We start from the raw sequence: 12,788 nt of genomic DNA on the forward strand, positions 1-12,788 counted from the left end.
ATGTATTTATTTTGTAGAGTTGTGGGTGGGTTGGGGGGTGCACTTGAACATAATGGGCCGTTGTATGAAAGTAAATAATTATGTTGTCCCAACAATATAATTAAATAATTCAGTAAAATTATTCAAAATCTTAAGTCACCATTATGCAAAAAATTCCTTTTTCTGAATTATTATTATTTTTAGAAGTTTAAAGAGCATGGACGAGATCTGCAACAGGATGTCGTCATAACACGCTTGGAAACTCAGTTTCCCATCATGCCATTCGAGTCACCAAAGAAACCAAAGAAAGGTGTAAGACTATTTGTCAGGGTCGTGAGAAAAAAAAACATGAACATGAAACATTAACATTATCCTGAATATTTCTTGCGCTGATTGTCTGCAGCCTACAGACTGCATCTGCTACAGATGTTTGACGTTTTTTAAGTAGTAGGCGTGGCCCGGTCCCGGTCCCGCCCATCCGGGCGCATCATCCCTCCCACTTGCCCGCTGAGGTCGCTGAACTCCTCCTCTTCCTCACACCGACACAGCCGGAGCTGGACCATAAAACCTGCCTGCACAGGGATACGGTGCTCAGGCACATCATCCTCCATCTAGACCCACTGCGCTCTCAGGGTTCAGAAGATTCGGTGAGAACATTTTCCTCTGTTTTCTCTGGTGTTGTTTCGGGAGCTGCAGCTCTGTTGTGAGTTCTGATTATTATCGTTTTAGATCGAGATGTACACTGTTATTTATCTGTCATGTTGTTGTGTATGGGCTGTCGTGTGTGTATTTTTAACAGTGACTTTAATATCTTATGTGAAAATAAGAACGTTAAAGTAGTAACTACTGTTTGTACAGATTTTTATTAACATGCATATTTATTAATTAATAACGGCACTTGTTACTTAAGTACACATTACTGACTGATGTGACCGAAATCAGTTTTTTTTTTTTTTTTTTTTTTTTTAAAGAAACATTCTGGTATGACTCAGAACCTCTTCAATTTCAACATTGATGTCTCGAATGTTTTGGATTGCGTTTTGTCAGATCTGATGTTTTTGTCTTGATTTATAGTTGCAAATGTATCAGATCTGACATTCTGACATCTCATAAGAATCATATTGACAGGCAGATCAGATATGAATCCACTTTAAATCCTGTATCTAAGTGAATTAATTCTGGTATTAAAAAAATGAAATCTCATGTGGCATGTTCACTGCACTCAGGAAAGATCAGATCTGATTGTTCTGACTATTCTAAGCAGTCACATCAATAAACTGTAGATTAAAAATCTGATCTAAGACCACAAGTGACTCAAATCTGATTTTGAGGAGGGATAAAAAGCTTTAACTATTATATACATCTTACTCCTCCATCTTCTTGCACCCACTTGCAAACAAGTCCTGGATTGGGCCTGCGTCTTAGGTCCTGCAGACACTGTACTGGGCCGTCATAGTGAACAAAGAGCTGAGCCAGAAGGCGAGACTCTCGATTTACCAGTCGATTTACGCTCCTATCCTCACCTATGGTCATGATGAATGACTCAAAGAATGAGGTCATGGATACAGGCAGTGGAAATGAGATTCTTCTGTCAGGTGTCAGGCTTACACTCAGGCACAGGGTGAGAACCTTGAATATCTGGGAGGGATTCAGAGTAGAGCCGCTGGTGAGGCCTTCCAGGCATGTCCCAACGGGAGAAGGCCCCTGAGGAAGACCCAGGACATGCTGGAGGGATTATATTTCCCAGATGGCTTGGGAATTAGATGGCGTGGCTGAGAATAGGGAAGTGTGGCATGAGCTACTTGGTCTTCTGCCTTGACCCGGATAAGTGGCAGAGAATGAATGAATGAATATTATGTACAAAAAGCATAGCTCTCTGTCACATGCAGTTAAAAATTGTGAAATGTGAAGGCAGCACTCCATCAGATTTGGGATATTTGGCAGTGCGACCACTCTGATCACTGTCCCAAAATCAAACATTTCTGAGCAGTGTGAACATGCTAAAAAACAAAAAATACTATATTTAGATTCAGGCTATTGGCATATTTAGTTCCAGTTTAGAGTCACATCTGTGGTGAAGTGATCCTGTGTGATTATAACAAGGTCACTTACAAACATGAAAATGAATCATCCAGATTGGATTTGGGTGGGGTGGGGGTGGGGGGGGGGATATAATTAATTCAAGTCACTTCAGTCGGTAATGTGAGCGCAGCCTTACATAATCCTTATACTGAGCTTGGTTGCACCCAAATTGTGACATGAGATGAAATTGAAGTTTTAAACCGTCCCTTGCTTGCTCATGTCTTTGGTATCTGAGTATTTTCTCACTCAGACTTCAACATCTGTGTTTGCTTTGCCTCCTCCTCCTCTTAAATACATCTTCTGATAATTTTTGATCCCACCTCCCACCTAAAAAAAAAACCCTCTAAAAACAATTATCTGGAAGATGAAATCATCTCACATCCTGTCTGTTAGAAGGTGCTGATATAATATTCCAGTGATGCTGTGTATTCTGGAAGAAGGCTCCTGGGATGACTCTCCCATTAACAGTGTGTATCTGTTTACCAGCCTGTGTCCAGACCTGCTCAGGATCACTGACAGGTTCTTATCAGGCTGTAATAAACTTGATTGGAGTGTGAGCTGCTACTTTGGGAATTCTTCTGCGCTGATTCTTTCTCATTTTGTATCCTTGCATGCTGACAGAATTATTGTTTTGATTTATCTCGTTCCCAGCAGCGTGATCAGTTGGCTCTGTGATTCCTCTGTGTCTCTCTGACATTTCTGACTCATAGGATCAGAGACTTATGTTTAAATTTTTTTCAGTGGGACTTGGCAATGTGGATGGGGGGGGGGGGGGGGGGGGGCTGATAGTAAATGTGTAGTAAATGTGGAAACATACACTTTAAAGTAAATTTCAAGTGCCTACTATATGACTTATAATTTATATTTATATGAAGTGAATGATCTCCCTGCATCAATAAAACAGTCAGATTCTGTAGAGACTTTCAAGTCCAGACTTAAGACGCACTTATTTTTCCTTTCGTATGGCTAACATACTGGCATAGGATAGTTCTACAATTTTTACTCTTTTCATTCATTTTATTAGGAAACGGAGCATGCCACACCCTCAACTTTAGCTAAATTCTGGGTCTTTTATTGAAGCTTAGGGCTAGTGGCCGGCGATCACCTTAGTATTTATTCTGTTTTTCTTGTTGCTTAATGCTGACAAATTATAATGTATTTGTTGTCCTTCTGATGCCTGATTGTGTTTTTTTCTCTCTGTCTGAGGTGCAGCTCCATCCAGAGATGGGTGTGGTGTCTGTTTCTGTAACCCTCCTGTCCTGTGCACCGGCAACATTTCCTGTATATTCGTTTTGTGAATTGTTTTGTAAATTGTGTCTGTAGTATGGCCCAAGCAGAGGGTCACCCCTTTGAGTCTGGTCTGCTTGAGGTTTCTTCTTCAAATCATCAGAGGGAGTTTTTCCTTACCACTGTCATATGTGTGCTTTCTCTGGGGGTTAGTAAGGTTAGACCTTACTTGTGTGAAGCGCCTTGAGGCAACTTTGTTGTGATTTGGTGCTATATAACTGAAAATAAATTGAAAATTGAAATAAAATTGAACTATCACATTAAATAATGGAACTAACAGCAGCATTTGTTGTTGAAAAACAAGCAGTGGTGCCCATTTAAGATTTGGAAATGAAAAAGCTGACAAGCTCATTTCAAGCTGCATGCAACCAAACCTTCTCCTAATTTCCATCATGCATTGTGATTATAAGATTTTTCCTCATAACAAGCCCAGACATGTCTGGCATGTAGGGATTTGACTTATTTACCTATTTGTTTCACAGATTGCATTTTACATAGTACATGCCAAAGCTTTTGCCAAAGCCTAGAAAAAAATCATAATCATCCATCAGCCAGGATGCATGCATTAGAACTCTGAAATAATGAGCGAGTCAGTGAGGCAGATAGAGAGTTAACATGAAAACTCACAAAGGAGATAACATGACAAAAAACAACAAAAACAATAATTATCCTAATGCGGGAAAGCTGCTGCAAGTTCCCGTGCTGACTGCTAAGTTAAAAACCACTGAGGATGAAAACAGGATTTTTTGCCGCTGCCATATGACTGATTTTGTTGACTCTATTCAATTATTCGGTGGCCCAGATGTTGGTTGTAAATGGCAGCAATTACTTTCTTTTTCTATCTGTCTCCATCCGTCTTTGTGTCGTCATGAAAGCATGACTCAGGAATACTCACTTCCTCTCTGCTGACCTCTGAGGTTTTGATTTCAACATTTCAATGTCAACACCTGCCGTTTTGGCCCATAGAGGTCTTTCTTTGTGCAGCTGCTTCCAGATAATGTGTAGAAGACAACAATGCAGCCTCTGTTCTGAGCAGATAACTATACTTGGTTATCAAAGCTTGATGGGAAAACCCGGTTGTAAAGAATGAATATGCCTTAAGAAGTTCACCTGCATGACTTCATAGCCTCATAAAAGTCAGCAATGGACACATTATGTGTAACCTCTTAGCTTAGAGTGCAACACACACACACACACACACACACACACACACACACACACACACACACACACACACACACACACACACACACACACACACACACACACACACACACACACACACCACGCACACACTCCTTGTAGTGGTTTAACAGGGGGGTAAAATCTGTTTAGAATCTAGGGTTTACCGTTAAACACAGATGAATTCTTGTTTTCATGTAGATACACCCCATGAGCCTGTCGGATATTTAGTGTGACACGCCTCCATGGGATGTCGGTTAAGTGTCAGAGACCCCCCCTCCCTTTTAAGGAGTCTTAAAAGGGAGAGAGGGAGAGTGGGCATGGCAATAATCAATTCAATTTATATAATGTCAATCACACCACAATTGTCCCAAGGTGCTTCACAGGACAAGGTCCAACATCAGTGGGCCAGGCTCAAAAGGTGACCACCCATCCAAACTACTTCAACCAACATTAAACAATTAGACATAAACATTAAAATATTAAAACAATCACAAAATCACATTGGACAACAAACATTCTCCATCTTGATAGAGGACTGTCACATGTTGTGACCAATCACCACACTGAGATCATTACCGGATCCACACTGAAGTCAGGACCCACGGCATTAAAGTAAAAATTACGAAAAGGTAATTCGTTTACCGCTCACTGTGAGCACTGTCACGTTGCTGAAACTGAAAATCGGCGACCCCACACAGTAAAAACACCAGGTGTAAAACTAACACTGACAGTGTAAATTAACACGGCTAGTGGCCAGAGTGGGACCATATGTACAACTGTTAGTCCTTAATTAACACTGGTGATTTTACGGTGCCAGTGTTCATACAACCCCAATTCCAATGAAGTTGGGATGTTGTGTAAAATGTAAAATGTACTTTATTATTTTTGTGCAAATAATTTGCTCATTTTGAAGTGGATGCCTGCAACACATTTCAAAAAAGTTGGGAACGGGACAACAAAAGACTGGGAAAGTTCCTGAATTGCTCAAAGACCACCTAATTGGAAACAGGTGGAGTGTCATTTGGGTATAAAAGGAGCATCCCCAAAAGGCTCAGCCGTACACAAGCAAAGATGGAGCGAGGATCACCACGTTGCGAACAACTGTGTGAAAACATAGTCCAGCATTTTAAGAACAATGGTTTCTCAATGTTCAGTTGCAAGGAATTTAGGGATTCCATCATCTACAGTTGTTGTTGTTGTTGTCCATTTGGCTGCTCCCAGTTTTGTTCAGGGTCACCACAGTGGATATAGCCAGATCTGCATCGGTAATTGGCACAAGTTTTACGCTGGATGCCCTTCCTGACGCAACTCCAGTTTCACCTGGAGAACACACACAGCCGCTGGTGTTCCAAGAGGTCTCCCATCCAAGTACTAACCAGATCCTGCTCTGCTTGGCTTCTGAGATCTGACGGGATCAGGCTGACACAGAGCAGATCAGCTGCATTCCATCATCTGCAGTCAATAATATAATCGGAAGATTCAGAGAATCTGGAGAACTTTCTACACATAAGCGGCAAGGCCAAAAACCAACATTGAATGCCCGTGACCTTCGATCCCTCAGGCAGCACTGCATTAAAAACCGACATCGTTGTGTAAAGGATTTTACCGGGTGGGCTCAGGAACACTTCGGAAAACCATTGTCAGTTAACACAGTTTGTCGCTACATCTACAAGTGCAAGTTAAAACTCTACGATGCAAAGCGAAAGGCATACATCAACAACATCCAGAAATGCCGTCGCCTTCTCTGGGCCTGAGCTCATTTGAAATGGACAGACGCAAAGTGTTAAAGTGTGCTGTGGTCTGATGAGTCCACATTTCAAATTGTTTTTGGAAATCATGGACGTTGTGTCCTCTGGACAAAAGAGGAAAAAGATCTCCAGATTGTTACTTAGCGCAAGTTCAAAAGCCAACATCTGTGATGGTGTGGGGGTGTGTTAGTGCCCGTGACATGGGCAACTTACACATCTGTGATGGCACCATCAATGCTGAAAGGTACATCCAGGTTTTGGAGCAACACATGCTGCCATCCAAGCAACGTCTTTTTCAGGGACGTCCCTGGTTATTTCAGCAAGTCAATGCCAAGCCACATTCTGTACGTGTTACAACAGCGTGGCTTCGTAGTAAAAGAATGCAGGTACTAGACTGGCCTGTCTGCAGTCCAGAGCTGTCGCCCATAGAAAATGTGTGGCGCATTATGAAGCGAAAATATGACAATGGAGACTCTGGACTGTTGAACAACTGAAGTTGTACATCAAGCAAGAATGGGAAAGAATTCCACCTACAAAGCTTCAACAATTAGTGTCCTCAGTTCCCAAACGCTTATTGAGTGTTGTTAGAAGGAAATTTGACGTAACACAGTGGTAAACATACCACTGTCCCAGCTTTTTTGAAACGTGTTGCAGGCATCCATTTCAAAATGAGCAAATATTTGCACAAAAACAATAACGTTTATCAGTTTGAACATTAAATACCTTGTCTTTGTGATGTATTCAGTTGAATATAGGTTGAAGAGGATTTGCAAATCATTGTATTCTGTTTTTATTTACATTTCACACAATGTCCCAACTTCATTGGAACTGAGGTTGTAGATCCTGCTGAAGTTCCTGACTTGGAATTCCGACTTGAATGGCCGTGCTATTGCACTTTTCCGAGTCTGAGCTAATTTTTTTCCTGAGTTCTGAGTACAGTTGAATGCAGCATGAGTCTCACCCTGTCAAACCGTTGCCTTTTCCTACATTTGTAAGGAGACAACCGTACTCACTCCTCCCTACATCATTGTTTAATTATTTTTCAAGATGGTGGACGCTCACTACTTTCCATATATCATCCAAAATCACATTTAGAGGGAGGCAGAAAACAAATGCCTCTGGCCAAGAATGTGTTTGGACTAGAATCCACATATGCATGTCTTTTCTCACATAGGGAGTTGTCAAACCTGTTAAAAGTTCCAACTGCCATTCACTGTTCTCAGTGAGGAGGAAGGAGGGTTGAGTAGGAGTGGCTGAGCGGGGAAGTATTGTTTACTTCCTAAAGAGTGGCACATATAGGGCATTTAGTGGCAGAAAAATCACCCATAGCGCTTTAAAAAAAAAAAAAAAAAACAGGGACAGAAACAAGATGTTATGGGCTTGATTTTTGTTTAATGCTTCACCTCCCGGTGTCCAAAGCAAAGACTGGAGCTCTTTGTTACTCTGTCTCTCCACTGGTTCCTTGGGTATTGTGGCTTTGTGTCAATTAGGGGTTACTGAAGGAGACTGCAAAAAGGAGTATTGCATGGTGCATGCCCAGCGGTCATAGCAATTCCAAATAATAATCAAATCTCTTTGAGGAAACTACCCACCTTCATACAATGTTTATAATCCCTCAAATGTTTGGCTCGCATGTTTTCCTGGAACTCACTGTAAGTGCCAAAGAAAACGTGTGCCTAAGAATGTCACAATGAATGCTGTAAATGTGTTTCCTCTGATCGTACTTACAACTGTGTACCGGTAGGGGCGTTCTGTTTGAACTCAATGTGAACAATCCACCCACCCGACTACAAACATTAATTCTGACAGCATCAGGGGAAACAGCGGAAAAGCATGATGATGATTTGTAGCCTTAATATGAACCACAACTTGAACAACTCTGCACATTATCTGAACATCCCCCTATTTCTGCCTTTAAGGTTTTGGCTTCATTACTTTAAGACAAAAATGTCTCACGTCATCATTCATTGCACATCCTCACTAAGGGTTTTTTGGACTTCCTCTACAAGTCATCGGTCATTATCAGCACTACTTTAGCCAGTTCTTCCTCAACTTTGGATGTAAATTGATTTCTTCTTGCCTTTTTGCTCAACTGATGTGGCATCACGTTAAATTGCTGTTATGAAGCTGTGGCTGACTCACAGTCTGGTTCCTGCTCCTGCAGTTGTGTTTCAAGTTCTTCCATTTGTATTTACCTACTAACAGAACCACACTCTCCTCAGACTCCAAAATTGGTCACACGCGTTTCTTCAGACAGGCCACTGACGTGTGACACGTAATCCCTTCATAGGAAATTAGCTCCAGGGGTTGTAGCCAGGAATTTATTTTGACAGGGTCGGAGATCCCCCATTTTATCGTTTGCCGCCAATGTAGAGTTTCGAACGTTTTACAACAGAGCATAATTTTATAAGAAACTTTTTCACTCAAAATAATTAATAATTTCCTAATCAACTGTTTTATATAGTGTTTTGGGCATTTCAAAACAACGTTTTTGAAGTAGTTGTTTCAGTGAGTGTTTGAAACACTGGTTTTCAGAAGCAAATTCTTACTTATTTAGTGTTTCTAGCATTTTATAATTCACAATTTTCTCAATCCAATGTTTGGCTTAGTGCTTTGAACCTTTCAAACAGTGAATAGTTTTATTTAATCTTTTTAAGATGGTGAAACTAAATTTTTAAAGCAATTCTTTCATTTTATGTTTCAAGCCTTTAGAAACAAGGACCCTACTGTCTTCTTGTTTTGTCTTTTGTCTTCAGTTGTTTCATTTAGTTGTTTGGGTGTTTCATGACAGTAAATCAATTCATGAGACAATTGCTACATTTGATTCAAAGTTTCAAAAGCATTTTTTTCTGCCATCACTGTACACAAAATATTTTGGGATGAGTTTTTAAGCCCAAAATCCACCTCCACCTACACCTTTGTTTAGCTCTGCTATAAAACAAAACAAAAAAAAAACAAACCAAAAAAAACCCCCAAAATAACTGTTTGTTCTCAGGGGTTATTTTGTATCCTGTAAAAGTCTGTTTAATTTGTTCAGATGGGCAGCAGGCTGGGAAACGTCAGGCACTGTGGGATTGCTGATAATCCTGTGGTATGATTGCGGTCAAAACTGGGCCCCTGCATGTCAGATAGCACAAACTCTAAAATGGGTGGGACGCACATATGCTCATGTGTGATCTGTGCACACTCATATCTGTTTATACGACACACATGCTGAGGGGATGTTAACAGAAAACATGTTTTTAGCTGACGGGGCAGAGGGGCCGAGCAGCTGCACAAAGGAAACTGGACAAAGCCGTGTTTGTTGTTGTGGCCCTGCCAGTGAGGTCCTCCGTCTGCAGGGGAACAGAGCAGCAGGTTCTCTTTTGGTCTGAACTAAACACAGCATTCAGCTGACCTCTGATCTTATGGAGAGGCGGGAAAATGTGAGTTCCTCTAATAGAATCAACTTCAGTGAGACACAATTTTCGATTAGCTTCAGTCAACCAAAACGAAAGCGTTGGCACATGCGTGCGTGCAGATTTCAGTTGCAGGAGTTCTGTATCTTTGCCTGCATGTATCTGTTGAAAATGGGATTTGTAATGTTTATTAAAGATTCTTTCAATATTTTTTACCCTACAGCGCTCTTTGTGTTTCATGGCTTCCATCCAGTCTTCCATTCCTTTCTTGCTTTCCCCTCTCTACTCATCTTTTTCCACTCTCCCGCTTCTGACTCATATTTACTCACACTTTACTGAGAGCAGATGCTGCTTCGTCTGCATTATTTTCTCCACACTGTGACTTTCTTTGAAAAGAGGAAAGGAACAAACATAATATCATCATATTGTCCTTGATTTATGAAGGAAATATGCTTTTTTTGTTTTGTTTTTTGTTCTCTGAAGCTTTTCCTTCTATTTTGTTATTTATCTTATGTCTTACATAGTGTTGCAGAAAGTTTCTGTTGTGTGGTCTTGAGTCGTTGCTTTAGGCAGAGTGATCCAGATCTTACCGTTGGTGGAATCAAGAGGCATAATTTAAAAAAATCATCCTGTTTGTCATCGTAGAGGAAATAACTGCATTGTTGATGGTAGATGTGCAAAATGGGCTTGAGGAGAAAAGAACGCATACTCTTAGAGTGTGAGGTTCATAGATATTTGGACTTTGGTGTTATTTTTGTACTTTAACCTCTGTCCTCCTCCACCACCACCACCGTGGAGGTGAAATTAAACAATCAAAATGTGCTTGTATAGACTCTGAGCTTTAATTAAAGGTGAAATATCGAATTAGCTTTTAGAAATTATGGCAATTTTTATGCAGTCCCTCCATTTTTTACACTTATTATTCACTGGACAAACTAAATATCAGGATTATTGTTCATACAAATCATCACTTTTACAGCACAATTTTCTTTAGAGAAGTCAGGCGATGGATACATGAACATTTACAAGTCACTGAATATGTCTTTTACTTTGCTTGTCTTTGAATTTATACCAACCATTATGAAATATTAGCAATATCATGTCCGTATATAGAGGGGGTTCAAACCCCCCCCCCCCCCCCCCCCAAGAATTCTACTGGTTTTTTTTCTGATCTGGATATCAACGTTATGTATTTTCTTTTCATTGATAATAAGCAACAAGCACTAACTGTTACACAGCTATTATCACACACCCTCAAGTTTCAATTTCCTCCCTTAAGTGATGAAAGGGGAAACTGCTAGATAAACTTTTCCCATGGGGGTTGAGAATTTTTGCTCCCTGGTCCCTATCCTCCTCTGATATCAAACAGATTAGTAGGCTTGTAAATACCCATGTAGACACACAATTACACTTGTCTGGTTTGTAAAAATTTGTTTGTATGTATAAGCTGAGAAATAAAGGGAGCTTCTCCTTCCTGTTGCAAATACTGTAAAGGTGCAAATAGTCGTGTGTGATTTATTATGTGAATTTCGCGAGTTAAACAAGGTCGCCAAATTAAATACCACTATTTTAATACATAAGTTACATATACGTACATATTCATAATGTAAACGCGAATATTAATACTGCTAAATACGAGGTCTGTTAGAAAACTACCTAGAAAACAACCTTTTTATTTTTTGCAAAAACTATATGGATTTGAATCATGTGCGCTTGCATCAGCCAAGCTTGAACCTTCGTGCGCATGCGTGAGTTTTTTCACGCCTGTCGGTTGTGTCATTCGCAACCGACAGGCAGGTATAAAGTTTGCATTAATGTTATCTTGGTTCTTCCTGAGTGGTTCTTATGGCAACTGATCCAATCCCAAGCAAGGACTATTTGTATATAAAAATGTATTTCCTAAAATGATACATTTTGGGTTTCATATGAAATTTATGTAGCTTTTTACCCCTCGAAATCCTCAAAAAGCTTCTGCTTCGGGGAGCTTCGCCCCCCTGAGCCCCCCACGAGGGCGTTGCCCCTCGACCCCACCGGGGGCCCTGCGGCCCACTGGACCCCCAACTCAAGGATTTCAACCCCCCCCCCTTTCACATTCCTATATACGGCCCTGAATATGGTATTGTGTAATAAATTTGTTGAGAGTAGGCAGTTGTCAAAAAGTGTGACTGTCCAAATACTTATGGCCCCCTCTCCATGGCAACATTTGACTGACTCATTGACTTTCCAATCATTGGCCTGCAGCAGTGTGGCTTTTTCAGCATCCTGTCTGACTCAAGGATTCATCTCAGTTTTAAGGAAACAGTACATGGATCATCTCGTCCACCCTTTCCTCCCGAGTGGTCTAACCCTCGCTGTGGCGACAGATTTAGAGATGGAGGAAAGAGGCTGGATAGAGGAAACAGTAGTCAGAGGAAATATATAAGATGTTTAGTGTTGAGGATTTTCCTGCAATTGTTTTTTTTTAAACTTATGACAGATTTGCTGCACACGGATTTAAAGACAGCAATGAAATCTCAGTTTTGGCACCGTTTGAATTTAAAGTTTGGACAGTTTTTGTTTATTGTTTCTCATCTGTTCTACTGCAGTAAAATGCAGATCACTTTAAGGCCCAGAACACTTGGACTGTTGATGCTTCTGTCTGTCCTCTGCTGCAGCCTAGCGGACTTTGTAAGTATAACATGCTACCCGTTAAAGCGCCACACAGGCAGTTTTGCTTGTTTGAGTGCTGTAATTACAGATCTTACTGCTGCAAAAGTCTGATAGGAAGACAGTTTGTAACTCTGGAGTACTAGAAAGGGTTAGCTTGAACTGCACAGCCATCAAAAAAGTAAAGGCACCGACACTGTGCACTATATTCTGCCTTCCATCTTTCTATACTAGTCAAATTCCTTTTGGATGCACTTGAAAACTTTACCCCCCAAAAATGAAGGAACATTTCTGTTTTGATCTTTGACACAGAGGAAATGGCTCTTTTCTGTAGCAAAAGTTCTTCTGGCATAGATCTCTTGCTTTGCACCAAATTGATCTTGGGTTCAAAGCCCACCTGTCCCCCAATCTCATCTGTCTGGAGTTGCATCAGGTGGGCATCTAGTGTAGTTATATATTTATT

The 12,788-nt window shown here is 40.7% G+C and overlaps 1 protein-coding gene across 1 annotated transcript in view; it reads left to right on the forward strand.

Annotated features, from left to right (window-relative positions):
* The first annotated feature begins 611 nt into the window (after nt 1–611).
* The window catches only part of plat (plasminogen activator, tissue), a 28,904-nt gene continuing 16,727 nt past the window's right edge, over nt 612–12,788 (forward strand). The window contains 2 exon segments of the mRNA XM_034170722.1: nt 612–626; nt 12,265–12,346. Coding sequence (XP_034026613.1) covers nt 12,269–12,346 — 78 coding nt within the window. The 5' untranslated portion in view covers nt 612–626; nt 12,265–12,268.

This window comes from Thalassophryne amazonica, chromosome 5, assembly GCF_902500255.1.
Source record: "Thalassophryne amazonica chromosome 5, fThaAma1.1, whole genome shotgun sequence".
NCBI classification, from domain to species: domain Eukaryota; kingdom Metazoa; phylum Chordata; class Actinopteri; order Batrachoidiformes; family Batrachoididae; genus Thalassophryne; species Thalassophryne amazonica.